Source organism: Gobio gobio, assembly GCF_949357685.1.
Source record: "Gobio gobio genome assembly, chromosome: 22".
Taxonomy (NCBI): Eukaryota; Metazoa; Chordata; class Actinopteri; order Cypriniformes; family Gobionidae; genus Gobio; species Gobio gobio.
Genome location: NC_137118.1, coordinates 11059476 through 11077080, shown reverse-complemented (window position 1 = coordinate 11077080; position 17605 = coordinate 11059476). Strand labels below are relative to the sequence as shown.

General features: G+C 39.7%; 1 protein-coding gene across 1 annotated transcript in view; it reads left to right on the top strand.

Moving 5' to 3' along the window:
* The window catches only part of gbe1a (glucan (1,4-alpha-), branching enzyme 1a), a gene marked incomplete at both ends in the record, with an annotated part of 227583 nt that overhangs the window by 43387 nt on the left and 166591 nt on the right, over window positions 1-17605 (top strand). Inside the window, 3 exons of the mRNA XM_079805237.1 lie at window positions 4483-4598; window positions 10740-10865; window positions 15967-16102. Of these exons, the coding sequence (XP_079661363.1) occupies window positions 4483-4598; window positions 10740-10865; window positions 15967-16102 (378 nt within the window). The remainder of the gene's footprint in view (window positions 1-4482; window positions 4599-10739; window positions 10866-15966; window positions 16103-17605) is intronic.

Sequence of the window (17605 nt, the reverse complement as noted above, 5' to 3'; positions counted from 1 at the left end):
AGTGGCTCTACAATAATTTTATGATGCGACGACAATAGTTTTTGTGCGCAAAAAAAAAATCAAAATAACACCTTTATCCAACTTGTTATTGTCTTCCGTGTGTGCCTCCACAACGCATGCGCGAGAATATGACGTAGCGCCGGGGTTCTGGAATCCATGAAATACACACTTTAGCCCGATTTTGAGAACTACGCCGAGACCTAAAGCACGATCAATGTAGAATTCAACAGCTTAGACACGCGCGTCTTCCTCTGCTTGTAAACAAATCGCTTCTGGGTCATGTGTCCGAACGCCGGATCTGCGTCATATTCTCGCGCATGCGTCGTGGAGGCACACACAGAAGACAATAACAAGTTGGATAAAGGTGTTATTTTGATTTTTTTTGCGCACAAAAACTATTGTCGTCACATCGTAAAATTATTGTAGAGTCACTGTGGTGAGATGGACTTTGTAGCGACGTTTTAAGTGCCTTTTATGGGTCTTGGGAGTGTAAATGTACTGAATGCCAATGGAGGCCTATCTGAAGCCTTTCTCAGCCATCAGCTTTCAACAAAAATATCTTCATTTGTGTTCCGAATATGAACGGAGGTCTTACGGGTGTAGAACGACATGAGGGTGAGTAATTAATGACAGAATTTTCATTTTTGGGTGAACTAACCCTTTAAACAAATTTACATGTCCTCGGGTTTTCAGTGGGCGCAAGCAAGAAAAATTTATTTCACATGATGTGGTGTTCATCGCACCGTAAAGAATAACTTCGAGGTTGCATACAGTGTACAATTTTTATTACTACTGTAGTGATTGCTATACTTTTTATGTGAATGCAAAATTTGTTTACTGTGTTAAAACATACTTTTTTCTGTAATTGCATGCTTGGATGCAGTGTTCTCCATTTTTGATGTATTGCCTGAAGAATGTTCTGTAGTGATTATATTTTGACTTTGTTGACTTTGTATTTTAGCTGTGTTTGTGATCTGAGAGCATTATTTGATTTTGAGCACAGATATGGTTTTGAGGCAATGTTTGATTTTGCCAGAAGAGTCAGATATTCTTTGAAGGTTTGAAGATTTGGTTTTGTGTTTAAGGTTTTGATAAAGTGAGTGATGGTTTCAAGTACCGTATTTTCCAGACTGTAAGTCGCACTTTTTTTCATAATTTGGCTGCTCCTGCGACTTATAGTCAGGTGCGACTTATATATAAAAATTAATTCATAATGACATTTTAACTTAAAGACAACTGAGAAAGACTGAACACAAACAAAATTCCCCCCAAAAAGAAAATCCTATTCTGCAAATTACAAACTGCAGGTAGTAAAATATGCAGCCGAAAACGGTAATTAAGCTGCAGAAAGAAAGTTTGGAGTGAGTGAGAAACTTGTGAGGGACTGGTGAAAAGCAGAGATTACTTTACCTGTAATGAAGAAAACAAAGAAAGCTAATCGCGGACTGAAAGTAAGATGGCCAGAGCTGGAGGAACGAGTCCACAGATGGGTGCTTGAACAACGCTCTGTCGGGAGAGGCTCAGCTGCGCGAGACAAATGCTGCCAGTGTGAATGCACTGTTAATGTATTTAAAGGGTGCGTTAGTAATGTGCACCTATAGGTGGGTGCGTGTACACTCTGCTTGTTACAAACACAGGGACACGCAGCAGCACACAAACATATTTAAATATTAAATATAAAAGGATTCCGCCATGTAAATAGCGAATCCGCCATGGTGCAAGCACAACTGGCTTTTAAAGGGAATGGGAGATGAGACTCTGATTGGTTTATTGCACGTTACGCCCAAACCACACCCATGACTCATTAAGAGTCTAGGTACAACCCTTTTGGACCATGCGCCTGGCGCGCCAACAGCTTTACTGTCGTTAAATTAGCAAAAGTGGATTCGGAAATGCGCTACGTGCACCTGTGCCATGCACTTCAAACCATGCACTCAGATTGTTTAAATAGGGCCCATAATAGTACAATGTGCCAAAACACTAGCCTGGATACCAGCCGAACTTAGCCCCGCCCACAACATTTTTACTCGGGCAGTTCGGTCTGGACTTGATCAGTAGAGAAGTAATTATGTCCGAACAGAAACTGTTAGGACCAATGAAATTGTCAGGGCGGGCTTTAGACGATGATGGACAGATGATCAACAGTAACGTAATCATCTACGCCATCAAAGGCGCTTGGGTTGAGTTTCTTCTAATCCTAAACGGAGAACTTGTTCGTATATGCGTTCACCTTTACTATTACTCTCAGAAATGATGATCGTGTTGGTAAGTAAACTCTGTGTATCCTTTTTTTTACAACACCGGCAAAGATCGTTTACTCATATTTTTCTTCTAACGTTAGGCTACTTATTCCAGCGTGCGTGCAGGTACAGGGTTGCCAAGTTTTTACAACAAAACCCGCCCAATTGCTAACGTTCCTCAAAACTAGCCAAAAACAAGCCCAATAGCTTTCCGGGGGGGTTCTCCAGGAAAAAAGGCATTTGGGGGGTAAAATATGTGTTATTTTGGCAGGGCTGGCAGCTAAAAACCGCATTCCTGGGTCTGTATATCACATAATTGGGGTCGCTTCAACCCGCGGACATGGCAACACAGTGCAGTTGAGTTCTGTTGACATTTGACGACTAACGTTATGCGTAGCTTCGTTGCTCTGATTGGTTGTAGGTCTATCCAATTGAGGTCTTTCCTGGTTCGGTTGAAACACGCCCCATAATCACAGCCCAACGGAGCAGTATCAGACTCATATTCTGACTAGAATTGAGTATGACGACGTCAGGCTACCAAAACACCATAGTAGTCAGTGAATATATATGTAAACAGAAAGGACTGCTTTAAAATACACACGCATGGTTCAATGTACTCCATCAGTGAGTACATGGAGTAGTGTGTGTGTGCGCTATCGATACGTACCTGTCTTGAGTTAGTGAATCCATACAGTCAGGTGAAAAGGGCACATCGTTCCCTCTGGGGAAAGAAGCTGTTTACTAGAATTCTTGATCGCAGCAAAATGTTGTCTCCCCTCTCTCTGTGACACTACTTATATCCGTATGACCAGCGGCCCCTTTCCTCCCTGACCATCCCCCACCTATATCACATCTTTCCCTTTTCTATTTATCCCTCTGCCTTTTTGTAATTATCTCTCTCTGAGACCCAGAGGCGGTGTCATAGGAAATCCCAACTTCCAATTTGGCGTGAGATTGCGTTTTGACATGGCTCATATTATATGGTTTCAATTTCACAGTGGGAATGCGGGGTTTGAAAGAGAGGGAGAGAGAAATTTGGGTCTGGGGGAGCTGGTCTTGATCTGCGTCGGGGGGCTGCAGGTGGGTAGGCATATTGCACTGGCGCTGGTCCTTTTATTGATTTATTTATTTATATTCTCTTTCTGCTTCTGCTCTCCATTAGAGTATGTAATATGAAAAGAGATACACAGAGGCGTACAGGGCAGAACGACAGAAATTATCCACAACAAATCAGTGTCTCTTTTCTGTGTTTTGAGAGGGGTCACAAAGTCTTGCGTGGCTTTTTTCTCAGAAACTGAATGAACAGTCTGAGGGAGTTGGTAAAGGCAGCTGCTGTACAGCGCTCTGCATTTTCACTAGTCTCTGCCTCCACATTTATTCAGCTGTTGAAGACATGGATGAATGGAGTTGCTTTTAAGGGGCTTGTAAATATACTGTGCCTCCAGATTCTTAGCCAGTTTTCACTGAATCTAATCCTGCATTGAAATGTAATAATTAGGGATGTGGTGATGAGGATATTTTCTAACTGGTTAATCGACGTGTGACAACACTGGTAATACCAGTATAATTTTAAAGTGAAAGTAAAATGGGCATGGGCATTCATAACGGTGTGGAGCATGTGGGTTGTTTTGCAAGTTATACTGTCTACATAGACAGGAAAAGATGTCTTTATAGTGCGTTCCATGTACCTCTGAAGAGGGATGTAGAAGCTGGGAATGGTGTCACACCTGAGGTGACTGCGTTCCAGATCAGAAAACTAAGATGGTGCTTGCTCTTTCGGAATACAACACACATAAAAAAGTATTGCACAGATAATGCTGAAGTGACATGTCCAAAAATAGAGGTTGGATAGTTCTGTGCGCACCACTGAGTTATAGACACAGACAAACAGAATTGTTAATAAACAACAATTTACTACTGTTTCACTATGGTTGATGCACTGAGCAGCCATATTGGATTCTGAAATCCCAGTGGCAAATTCTACTTAAGGGGGCATTCCAGTTAAAAGTTCCTAATGGCGTCTAGGATTTTCCCACATCTGAGGACAAATGGAATGCACCATAAGTGACATATAAACCCCCATCTACTGTACAGTTTGTTTTTCAGTCAAGGACAATTTGATATATTATATTATATTATAGTATATTATAAATTATATTGTATTAATTTATTATGCAATGCATAATGCCCAATTACAAAAAAAGATCATTGTCAATTAATAATTAAATGTGTTTTCCTTCAGATTCTTGGGAAAAACAGTCTCACCCTTTCACGCAGAAAGAGTTTGGCAAATGGGAACTATACCTCTCTCCGAAAGTGGACAAATCACCTGTCATCAAGCACCTGACCAAACTCAAGGTATCAAACCAAACACATCACGTCATGTTATATTACATCCTGCTTTTTTGTATTTGTATTATATTGCAAATGTGATTTTGAAAAGTTGTAGCTCCTTGTGTTACTGGCAGGTCAAATTCTAGAATTTGAAATCTATTCTGTGGGCTCACATCTTGTGAGGTAACATTTGGATTAGTGAAAGGTTGTGTGTCTCTTCAGCCCGATTAGGAGCTGTTAGCCGCTCTGCTAAAGCAGAACAGGATCTTGGCTCTTTCTGTGCTAGTAGACCGATGGTCATTGGCAGGTTTGGGTGGCATTTGTGGGGCAAAGCTGCTTGACTTGGCTCTCAGGGTTAATCTGGGGTTGATGGGAAGAGGTAGCAGATGGGGACATTGAGTGCCCAACAAGTTCCCACTTGCCAAAGTTGGCGGGGGTACACATGTCCACCACAGTTTGCTGCAGTGCCACATTATGGGTTTTGAAGCACCCTGACTCTGCCGGACACCGGAGGTTGATCGGATCACATTAGTGCTGCTTCAGCTGAGCTCAGATCAACTATAGTTCATTTTTCACTTCTGACCATTTGTGTTTTGAAGACAGTTGTTAACATAGTTACACTATTAGTAAGTCTCTCAGTTAGAGATGCACAATATACTGTAACAGGACCATCTGTTATTGGATTATATTTTTTAAGTTAATCGTTAAAAATCTAAGATTTTTTTATTCTTTTAATTATTCAAATCAGTGTAGATAATTATTTACCCATCAATGGCATTTACCGATTGCGCAATGGGGGAAAAAAAACTGTGATTACTCATTAATTCATTTTAGCATCTCAATGACAATCAGTGCATGTATCAGTAGATCTGATTTAGTGTAAAACTCTAAGCATGTGGTAAAAGAGAAGCCAGTGTTTTCCAGGGCTGTTTTACACACATGCACACGTTCTCAGATTCAAGGATGCACTCTCAATGTTTCATGAGATTCCCTTTCATCGTCCCCTTAATCAATGTTGCCTAATGCATTTCCCACACACGGCCTTCTGCTGCGTGCCAAATGAATTTGAAACCTGCTGTAAGCGTTAGTTAAAATCAACTCAGCTTTTTTTTTCTTCTTTTTTTTTCGCCGGGACCAACAAGCCCGAACCTCATTTATTCAAGCATGAATATTTCAGTGCCCTGTGTAGTGATATTGCATTTTAAAAACACCAGGAACACTAGATGCTCAAAGACTTTTAGCAGCCGAAGGTGATCAATACAGATCCCCGGGTGGCTCCGAGATCTCTAAGCAAGCTCTCCTGCAAGACCATGTTTAATTCTCTATGTGGGTACTTTCTTTTTTGTTGTGCTTCTGTTTGTTGAGAGATACCTCAGTGACTCCAGACAGCTGGTTCAGGGGTATAGTCGTCGTCTCGAGGGAAATCAAAACACTGCTAACTGGAGTCTGAAGGAAGTGAGGAGAAAGGAGAGTTTTCTAGGGGTTTCTTCTTGTTGAAAGTGTGTGGGAAGAGATGTGGTGTTTGTGTGTGTGCGCACATGAAGTGGGAGAAACCTAAGCAACTTAAACCTCCATATCGCTCCGTCTACACGCAAAAATTTCCAGATGTTTACCCAGGAGCCCTATTAACACTTCAGGTCTTTTACTTATTGATTGTCATGTGAGATGTGAGGCTGGACTCAGACGGAAGGTGTTTTGACAGATCAGAGGGAGGGCGCTTTGATAGGAATGGAATATAATTAAAGGTCTGATGCCGTGTTGAAGATGAAAAGTGCCTAGGTGAACTTTACTCTTGCGCTAAATGCAGACGAGATTGTTCGTTCACTCTAAATTAAACTCTTGCTAATCCATAAATGGTCTTGTCTGGCCCGCTCTATACGGCTGAGAAATGGACCTGCCAGACACAGCTTCTGTAATTACATGGCGCCAACACAAATACATTCACACTGTATAAAACGCAAAAGGTAACTTTATTTTTTTTCACAGCAACCTTGGCTCCAGAAGTACAGGTGACCTTATCTACTATTTACTTACATCAAAAAAACTTGTGTTCATATTGTATTAAAAAACACTTTTGCTGATATTGAGGTGGGATACGGGTAAAGTTAAGGACAGGTATGGTGGTATGGGTAAGTTTTAAGGGTAGGGTTAGGTGTAAGGGAAGTGTCAACAGTGTAATTATAAATGTATCAGGGCTCGCAAAATTTCAAAATCGCTGGTAGCCCTTCGGGCAGGCACTCTTCAGATTTTGGTAGTCCGAAATGAATGTAACTAAAAATATTTTTTTTTATGTTGAAACCTGAATAGGAGTCGAAACATCAATCAAAACCATTTTCAAAATCACAAATGTCAACAATGGTAGGCCTATGTAAAAGAATCAAATTTCAATCATCAATATAAATGAATTTTGTTCTACATTTGGTTTTACCTGAACTTAAAATGTTTTACCTGTGTAGAACTGAAACACCAACCTAAATCTATGCGCCTCTTAACATTTTAACACACACATGCGCATACACGTGTACACACACACACACAGAGCGACTTTCGCAGTTTTCTCCACTGTAGGCTTATAGGCTTTATTAATTTATTGTCATATACATAGAGCGCTTGCTGTTACACATCACATAGGCTACTCAACACTTGATTTGTCTTAAGCTACTTCACTAAAATGCTCCCACATGTTACTTGACTTTCCTTCCTTTTGTTTTTAATTAGGTAAATTTTGCAAATTAGTACCTGAAGAAAAAATTAAATAAAAAAAGTTTTAAATGCGTTAATATTTCTAATCATTATTCTCATTAATCAAAATTCTTATCAGAATAATTTCTATTAAGTCAGTGTATATTTTTAGGTTAAACTATTAAAGGGATACTTTACCGCTGGAAAGATGAATGTATATTTAAATTGTGTCATTTATGTAGTAGAAATGTGAAATTATTTTAGAAATTGGTGCCTTCTAGACTAAGAAAAGCCAGGAAATGTATTGTTGGCTCATGTGGATGAAAGACAACAGCACTTGCTTCGCTGCCCTACGAGGCCACCCCCAAGCCACGGCTACCGGTTACATCACTTGCCCACCGCGACACCGCCCCCACCGTCGTTTTCATTTTTATAGTAATACAATTATTTTGTTAATTTAGAGAACAGACACTACAATTAAAAACTGAATGTGTCTGACTAATACAGCGTGAGCAAAATGAGAGTCGCAGCACAAACGCAGCAGGAGTCAGATTTCATTCATCACGACAGCAAACAGCTGACAGACAAGATGATCGCGGAAGATTTGGTTCCAAAACGAAATGCGCCTATTTAAGTGAGTTTGTCATTGTACTGTTTTGTAGTGTTTTTCATTAAGAATAATAGGCTAATGAACCCACAATTCAAGCAACCTGCCCCTAATTCTAAACCAAAACTAAAATGAGCACGGCCACATTGTCATTCATTCACGGCCGCGCAGTCATTCACGGTGTGTGTCCAGTCTGGCTTGTTTTCAGTTCATGCCGATGGAAGCTTAACTTTCATAGGAATTAATTGAAAACACTTGCTTTGCTCCGCACCGCTCCGTTATGAATGCTCAAGTGGCCGTAAAAACACTACTAATTTACACTACAAGATACAACCTCCCAAATGAACTCATTCTACATAGATAGTATAACTGACCTAGCTAGTCTCTGCAGCCTGCAAAACCCCACTACTGTTGAGACTATCATGTTTCCATGGTTACAGTGGCTTTTCTCATTTATAGATATTGTTTCTGTAGGTAGTGCACTCAAGTCAATCTTTTTTAAATGGGCTATATAATATTATATATTTAATTGTACATTTTTCATTACCTTTGTTTTCATTTTAGATTATTATCTAACGCTCCAATGTTTCTTCACACCATCTTCAAGTCACTCTCCAAGTTGTCTCTCTTTCTCTGTCATTCTTTCTCAGTCACAGTGTTATTTCTGCTGTCAGTAAAGCAATGGTATGTTCTTAGCTTGGTAATAGTCTGTGCAAAGCCGATCAAAGTGGTTTAAGGATGTTTCGTCCCGCCCCAGTGTCTCTCCAGAGCGACTATCGATCTGTGACAATATCCAAGCTGCCCCCCCGAGAGATTGAAAGCAATGATGGACTTCTTAAAGTGCTTTGTTTTCTTCTGCTCTTCTCCTCCTCTCTGTCAGCTCTCATCACAAAACACCTGTCCACCTGTTGTGTGTGTGTGTATGGTTTATGAGGACGCAAATGTGTATATGTAATGGGTATTACAATGTAAACATGGTCCTCATAAACCAAATGGCTTAAATACATACTAAATGGTGTTTTTTGAGTTTTCTGTGATGGTAGGTTCAGGGAAAGATTAATGTAAGTGGATAGAAATTACAGTTTGTACAGTATAAAAACCATTACGCCAATGGAGAGTCCCTGTAAACTACATATACAAGTTTGTGTGTTCTCTCTGAATCAGGTAAGCTTATGAAAAGAGGTCGGTAGGAAATCTTAATTTTGTCATATTATTAATAAAATGTTGCACAGTTATGACAAAGCTGTTTTTAGGATCTAGATGAAAAGCCCTCAATATTTTCTTTGTAATAAATTGTGCTTTTAAACCATGACAGGAAACTAGCAACACACAGGAACACCAAATTGAATTGCCTGGAAAATGTGTTTTGCATAATATACAGCATTTAAATATTTTTACATATACACGTGTGTGTGTGTGTGTGTGTGTGTGTGTGTGTGTGTGTGTGTGTGTGTGTGTGTGTGTGTGTGTGTGTTTTCAAAGGTTTGGATTGGTAGTTTTTTTTTAATGTTTTTTTTTAAGAATTCTTTTATGCACACTAAGGCTGCATTTATTTTAACACTTTCCCTGCCAAACACAAAATGTTCCATTATTTAAAAAAAAAGCTTCCCTGCCAAACACGGGCTGAATCTGAAATCGCTCCTTATACCCTCAAATAGGGCATTATTTGAGGAGATGGCCATTTGTAGTGGTGTCCAAAACTATAGTGGACATTATTGAGTGCACTCATTCAATCCCACATTGCACCGCAATAACGAGTGTACATCCGATGTACACTCAACGGCTGTTCGAACCCACGCACTCGTTTTCATTCACTCCTTCAAGTGAACTGTATTAGTGGACTAATGTAGGGAATAGTGAATGAGGGTTTAGGGGGCGTGTGTTTTTACTGTTATACGCTAGGGGGGGCTATTACGCATCTTCTGAATGAGTTCGGAATCTCTTGCTCAAAACACAGGCGAAGAAGACGCAGAAACGAGCAATCTCATGTGTAAAGGAGATACAAATGAAAAATAATGCGATCAACAACATTAAATAGCAAATAAATCAGCTTTGGGGGTGTTGATGGACTCCATCTACTCCATCTGTGTTTGATCACCATTCTGAATCCGATCTGGATGTTGTCTTTGACCAAAAAAAATATTTTCTCAGCTTTTTGCTCAAAATGTTGCTTTTTTATGAAACTTACCCATATTTAAGTGTTGATAAAAAAGAATGCATGAAGCTAGAATAAAACTGTTTGTTTAAAAGCAGAGGCTCTGTTCTTTCTTTTGATATATTGCATGCTCAGATATTCATACAACGAAATATTCTGGGGGCCATTACATTTTTGTGAAAATGATCAAAAACGTGGGCGCTGGCTGGCAACTTTTTTTAAAAACACTGGCAGGGAAAGAGTTGATCTAAATTACAGTACAAATATGCAAAATTGTGAAATTATTACAATTAACCATTTGCTATTTTAATATATTTTTATTATAATGTATGTGATGGCAAAGCTGAATTTTCAGCATCATTACTCCAGTCTTCAGTATCACATGATCCTTCAGAAATCATTATGCTGAATTATTATAATAATATATTTGTGGAAACCGTATTACATGTGATTTTTTTTTTTTTTTGATTAATAGAAAGTTCAAAAGAACAGCATTTGTTTGAAATATAAATTGTATTTTTCCATCATACATGTCTTTTAGATACTTTACTGCTACTTTTGGTCAAATCAATGCATCTTTGCTGAATAAAAGTAAATTTTACAACTTTTTAACAGTTGTGTATGTCCATTTTATTTGTATGTACATGTACATATGCTTCTATTAACCTTGAAGATTAAAATGTTTTTCAAGATTTGTTAAATTTGTAATTTCTCTCTGTAGCTTGTGGTCCTGACTAAAACGGGTGAATATCTGTTTCGGATCTCTCCTTGGGCCAAATATGTCACAAAATTGCTGGATTCTGTCACCTATGACTGGACCCACTGGGACCCTCCACAGCCATACCAGGTGAGCGTACACCCTAGATTTTGTGTAAAATACATTAGAATACACACAAAATAATTATTCTGAGCAATTATTAAACAATCATTACCCTCCAATTGTGTTGGGGCCAATATGGACCACATTGGATTTTCAAACTTGCATGCAAAGTTTTGAAACATACAGTGGGGAGAACAAGTATTTGATACACTGCCGATTTTGCAGGTTTTCCTACTTACAAAGCATGTAGGGGTCTGTAATTTTTATCATAGGTACACTTCAACTGTGAGAGACGGAATCTAAAAAATCTAAACAATCACATTGTATGATTTTTAAGTAATTATTTGCTAAAAATTACTTTGAAAACCAGCAAAAAGTCAGGTAAAAAACAGAAAATAACTTTACCGTAGATGGCCAAACACCAAAAGATGAAATGTGTGAGAACTTATGAAATTTAGAAAACTGAAGGTTCACTGTTTCTTCATCTACTCTAGTTTCACCGTAAAATCTCTGAAAGGATGTTTTGGGTTAGCACTGAAAAAAAGTGTGATTACCCTCACAGGGGTTTGAAAAGCCAGACATAACAAAAAGGTACAAATAGCAATAAATACTTATTTAACCAAGTGCAAATAATGTTAGAATTTTTCCCCCTCACACACAAGAAAACACAATCAGAGGTTTTGGAGTTATGGGGTTGGGCAGATGCTTTAGGCTGTCAGGGAAGAGGGGTTGAGTTGTGGACTCTGGCATGGTTTAGCCTATTAGAGTCAGGTTTTGCCCTGCAGAGGTTCAGTGGAGAATCGTACGTCAAAACAGTCATCATCGACTGATGGCTTATTCCAAGAACCAAGAGTTCCCAGTTTCACCACAGATTCCAGGGCTCCAGACTGCGACTAAAACGATTGCATTAGCGACTAAAAATATTAATTTGCGAGTGATATTTTTTACTGAGAATCACCACTGGCGACAATATAAATAAACATGTTATGATTAAAAATTGCATGCCTTTTTACCTGCATCATCACGTCTTTTGTTGGGTTGATGTAATAAAATCAGACAATGCGCAGCAAAGTTGCACTGGAAAAAAACCCCACAGAGTTCTGAGTTAACAGAGTTAACTGTCACCTTTAATATGTCACTTTTAATGTGTTTGTTAATTTTAGTAAACAATTAACAATTCTGTCAATTTTATCACGAAATACAAGCAATAAATGTTGTTTGGCCGCTCTTTAATGTGGCCTGACAGATCAGCATTTCGACCTTGGAAAGAGCTTGTATAAAACAGCTTGAGAACAATCATGTCACGTAACGTCGTATTCGCCTCAGAAAAGCCATTCAATGCTCATAAACTCATTAGTCAGAAATAAAAATAACTATAGAACTAATGATACTAATGATAGAAAATGAAGAAAAATAGGTTGTGTGTGCAAGACATACAACAAAGTGTATAGGATGTATTGGGCGGAGGCCAACTAAACTCCTGCTGACATTATTATGGTCTGCGATAGAGACCTGTGCGGGACGGATTTTTCCTCTGCCCGCTCCCGCAGGATTCTGTCCCGCTCCCGCAATACGTTACCTTCTCCCGCTCTCTCTCTCGCCCGCAACATTCATGTTTTTTTCCCGCTTCCACCCACAACATTCATGTTTTTTCCCTCCCGCAAAAGCCAGCATAAAAGTATAAATAGATTTTTTTCTGTACATCCATGAAACAGTTTCAAGTAATTTAACATAAAAGCAAGCACGTGCATGGTTTGGCATGGCAGAATGCGCGCAAAATGTGCTCCCTTAATAACTCCTAAAGAGCTGACATCTCAGTTCATCGCAATCTCACAAAACTCCATTATGAAGCTGACTGCGCAATTAATCTTTTATAATGTCTACACTTTCTTTGTTATAATCTGAGGATTTACCAGCATGCAGAATTCAGCACTGAACAAAAACTCACTTTGGGCGTTTTAGAAATCAACACATATGTCCGTGATTGGCTACATTGCCAATTGATTCAATGCAGCAAAAACATGTTATAAACAGAAACTCTGCCAATGCTTGCACCTGTAAATTATTTTTATTTTGTTTTAGTTGTTCTTGTTGCTTTTGTGCAATATATATATATATATATATATATATATATATATATATGTATATGTATATGTATGAATAAGAATTTATTTGTTTTTAGATGTTTTATTCTTAGATTTTTCTATTTTGCTGGATTCCCGCAAATAGTTTTAGTGTCCCGCAACCCGCACACACGAGTACCTTACCGCCCGCACTCGGCCATCAAATCTAGTCCCGCACCACACTCTATTGCGTTGGGTCCTGTTGTATCTAGTGTGTGACACTGGTTCAGATTCTGTGTAATGAACAATTCTTTGTGACTGTATGTAGTCCTCAAGTTGGAAAAATTATTAGGGGTGGTGAAAAAAATCGATTATCGATTAATCGCGAGTATGTTATGGACGAGCATGAATCGATCATTAAATTTTCAAAAATCGATTTTTTTATTTATCTAAACCTGACACTACCACCGTGTGTGTGTGTGTGTGTGTGTGTGTGTGTGTGTGTGTGTGTGTGTGTGTGTGTTCATTAGATGAATGTAAATCTGTCGTTAATGCTGAGATGATTCTGAGGGAACACTCTTGAAATCCTCCCGCCTCGCCTCCTCTGGAGCTCAGGCACATTAGCATTAGCGCGTTAGCACGGCTCAGATTCGCGCACAAACACTGAATAAACGCCTTCAATCCGCAGATTTATGAGCGCTTCAGATGAGCGAGCGCGACACACATCGCGGGAATTAAGGCGATCCTGAGGACGCGATGAGCGGATCTCACACACACACACACACACACAGCCGGACTGATGCTGGAAACACACCGCCGCTCCCGCTCACGGAACCGAACGGGCCTCGACACTCCTCCGACACGAACCCGTTTTTCTTCTGTCGTTTTTTCCCCTTTTGTCTTTCTCACGTCAGGAAACGAACGAGAGGAGCTCGAGCGTTCCACGCGCTCCCGCCCCCCTCACGCGCGCACCGCATCCATCACTCTTGACATTTTGTCACTGTGTTCTACAGTACAGTATATAAGCTGAAGCTACAGTAAGTTGTTCAAAAATGTTCATTTTGTCTTCTTAATGATTAAATTGGACAATTTTCTTCTAGAAAGACAGGGTGTTTGGAGAAAAAACTTCTTTACCTTGACATGTTTCGACTGCAACCTGCAGTCTTCCTCCACCTGAACACGTTGTCTTTCTAGAAGAAAATTGTCCAATTTCTACAGTATGTTGGTTCTGATCTACTTCCTAAAGGAAATAAGCCTTTCATTTATTTGTTATTGTTTAGTTCAACTTGATGAGTCACAACACAATGTGATGTATTCATTTCTGTGTAACTACACGACACTACACGACAAGTGCTTTGAGTTGTTGTTACTCAATAAAAGAGTTAAGTAATTCAGTAGCTGACTTTTTTTTTTTATACTGCAATCACTTTGTAGTGTATTTTCGTTTACTGTTGTGAAATGGAAAATCAATAATCGCTAATCGAGAATCGTTAATAATCGAAAATCGACTGTAATCGAATCGGGACTTCAATAATCGTAATCGAATCGAATCGGGAAATCAGACAGATTAACCACCCCTAAAAATTATTCAGTCCTTATTTTAAGTAAATCTTAGTTCCCAGGACATCCCCAAGATGGTTGAAAATGCAGATGCTGTAAAAGTAGGGCAGACGTGACGACACATGACAAAATTAAAACATGTTTATTCTTTTGTGACACTTAAAAGTATTTGGTGTCTTTTTTTTCCCTTATGGGAGCAATGGCTCCTTAATAGATTTGTTGTCTGGAGCCCTGCATTCTCTTTTCTCTCTACAAAAGGATTTTTCTTTCTATTTTCTTAAAATATTGATTATTTATAATTGCTACTTTTCATTGCGGACAAATTCATGTTTTTCTGAAAGACCACTGGGCCAAATGAGCCCATGCTTGAAAAACACCTGCTTTTTCAAAAACCATTATTTGTTTTTAGGGTGGAGGTAGTTTATGAGAAAAGTCAAAGCGGGAGGGAATGTTTGCAGGACCGTGATGTTGTTCAGGCGAGCATGTGGGCTTCCCGTGGCTCTCGACCATTTATCATTGGTAGCCATTAGCATCTCTGAAGCACCCCGCTCTTATGCCGACCCCTCTTCCGCGTTAATAATGACACTCAAAACCGCCTCCTCTTAAGTGGCCCACCACATTAAACAGCCAATTTAATCGGAGGCGATTCAACAATTGCTTTCGCCCTCTTGATGTCTTCGTTTCACTGAAGAACCATTTGCAAACGGCTTTGATATGGGCCGGTTCTTCCAAAGTGACAATGAGACAGACTTTCCTTTGATATCTATTCATGGCATCAGACATTCATACAGCGACTGTGGTCAATGCCATCATGCACATAATCAAGTTTTTTAGACGAGATGAATTGGTGACACAATGTCATCTGACAGTTATAGCGGTTGCTGCATGATTAAAGGCAGGAAATATTGCTTTTTGCTTTCAGGAAATAGCACCATTTTCAGTGCGATACAATTGGTTTATCTTTCTTTCTTGCGTTTCACTTCTGTGTGTCTTTGTATGTAATTGCCTCTATGTCTGGCAATAAAACCGAAAGATTGCCATAGTAAAACCAATATTATATTTAAATTATATTGCATTCAGAACTATCTTTTTTTTATTAATTAAATAATATGGTGATGCATTAATCGGATTAATCATATGTATATATATAATTTGCTGAAAAAATCCATCCATATATATTATTATATTATATTAATTATATTATAGACAGTACAGAAATAGTTTGCTCCGAAATAGTTTGCTCTAGGTAGCATTTTCTACATTTTCAAGATCCAAACTTTAGGCTTAGATTGAGAACTTAGTCTCCATTGTATTGTTGCAAGCATTCAATAAAGTCAAATATTTCAAATATTTGTTTTGTGTTGTGTTGCATCAGGATCTTTGAGGTAACCCTGATGCTCAGCAGAACCTTCTAGCAAAATCTCTCATCAAAGCCCACTGAAGAATGGTGGATTGATATCTGGGCCCTTTCTCTCGCTCTAACCTTTCTTCTTTCTCACTCCCAGTTCCAGCACCCCAGACCCCCACGGCCCAGCAGTCTTCGTATCTACGAGGCCCATGTGGGCATCGGTTCGCCTGAGGAAAAGATTGCCTCGTACAAAAACTTCACCCGCGATGTGCTTCCGCGCATTAAGGATCTTGGTGAGTGATGAAATCTACAGAAACACTGCCAAAACACAAACGTCAAAATAATACAAATCAAGCAGAGTGGAACACACCCTTCTCTGAGGGCCAATCGCTAATCCTGAGCTCCCGGGCCAGAAGAAATGGATCTTTTGGTCTTCGAAAAAAATATATACTTTTGATCAAAGATCATAAGCGAGGTGATTTTGCAACAACACATTTGAAAGAAGTACAGTTAGCTATGACAAACTGAGCATGTTTGGATTCTGTTATATAGCATGGTTGTGTTTATCTTATTCTTTATTCATCACTACACTAGCAGGCAGCAAAGGAATATAACTAAAAGCTGTTGGATGGGTCAGTGGCATGATGAATGAATTTACTAAAAAAGTTAGGAGGAGGCGAGGCGGGGCGGGAGGATTTCTAGAGTGTTCCATCAGTATCATCTCAGCATTAACGACAGATTTACATTCATCTAATGAACACACACACGCAATTAATAATATTTATATATATATATATATATATACAAACACATACATACATACATACATACACACACACACACACACACACACACACACACACACACACACACACACACACACACACACACACACACACACACACACACACACACACACACACACACACACACACACACACACACACACACACACACACACACCGATCAGGCATAACATTATGATCCCTAATATTGTGTTGGTCCTCCTTTTGCTGCCAAAACAGCCCTGACCCATCGAGGCATGGACTCCACTAGACCCCTGAAGATGTGTTGTGGTATCTGGCACCAAGTTGTTAGCAGCAGATAATTTAAGTCCTGTAAGTTGTGAGGTGGAGCCTCCATGGATCGGACTTGTTTGTTTAGCACATCCCACAGATGGTCGATTAGATTGAGATCTGGGGAATTTGGAGGCCAAGTCAACACCTCAAACTCGTTGTGCTCCTCAAACTATTCCTGAACTATTTTTGCGTTGTGGACGGGGCGCATTATCCTGCTGAAAGAGGCCACAGCCACCAGGGAATACCGTTTCCATGAAAGGGTGTACATGGTCTGCAACAATGCTTAGGTGGGTGGTCAAAGTAACATCCACATGGATGGCAGGACCCAAGGTTTCCCAGCAGAACCTTGCCCGAAGCATCACACTGCCTCCGCCGGCTTGCATTCTTCCCATAGTGCATCCTGATGCCATGTGTTCCCCAGGTAAGCAACTCACACACACTCAGCCATCCCCGTGATGTAAAATAAAACATGATTCATCAGACCAGGCCACCTTCTTCCATTGCTCCGTGGTCTAGTTCTGATGCTCACATGCCCACTGTTGGTGCTTTCGGCTACAAACTGCGATGCACTGTGTATTCTGACACCTTTCTATCAGAACCAGCATTAACTTCTTGAGCAATTTGCGCTACAGTAGCTCGTCTGTTTGATCGATCGGACCACACAGGCCAGCCTTCGCTCCCCACGTGCATCATGACCCTGTGGTGAACGGTGACCTG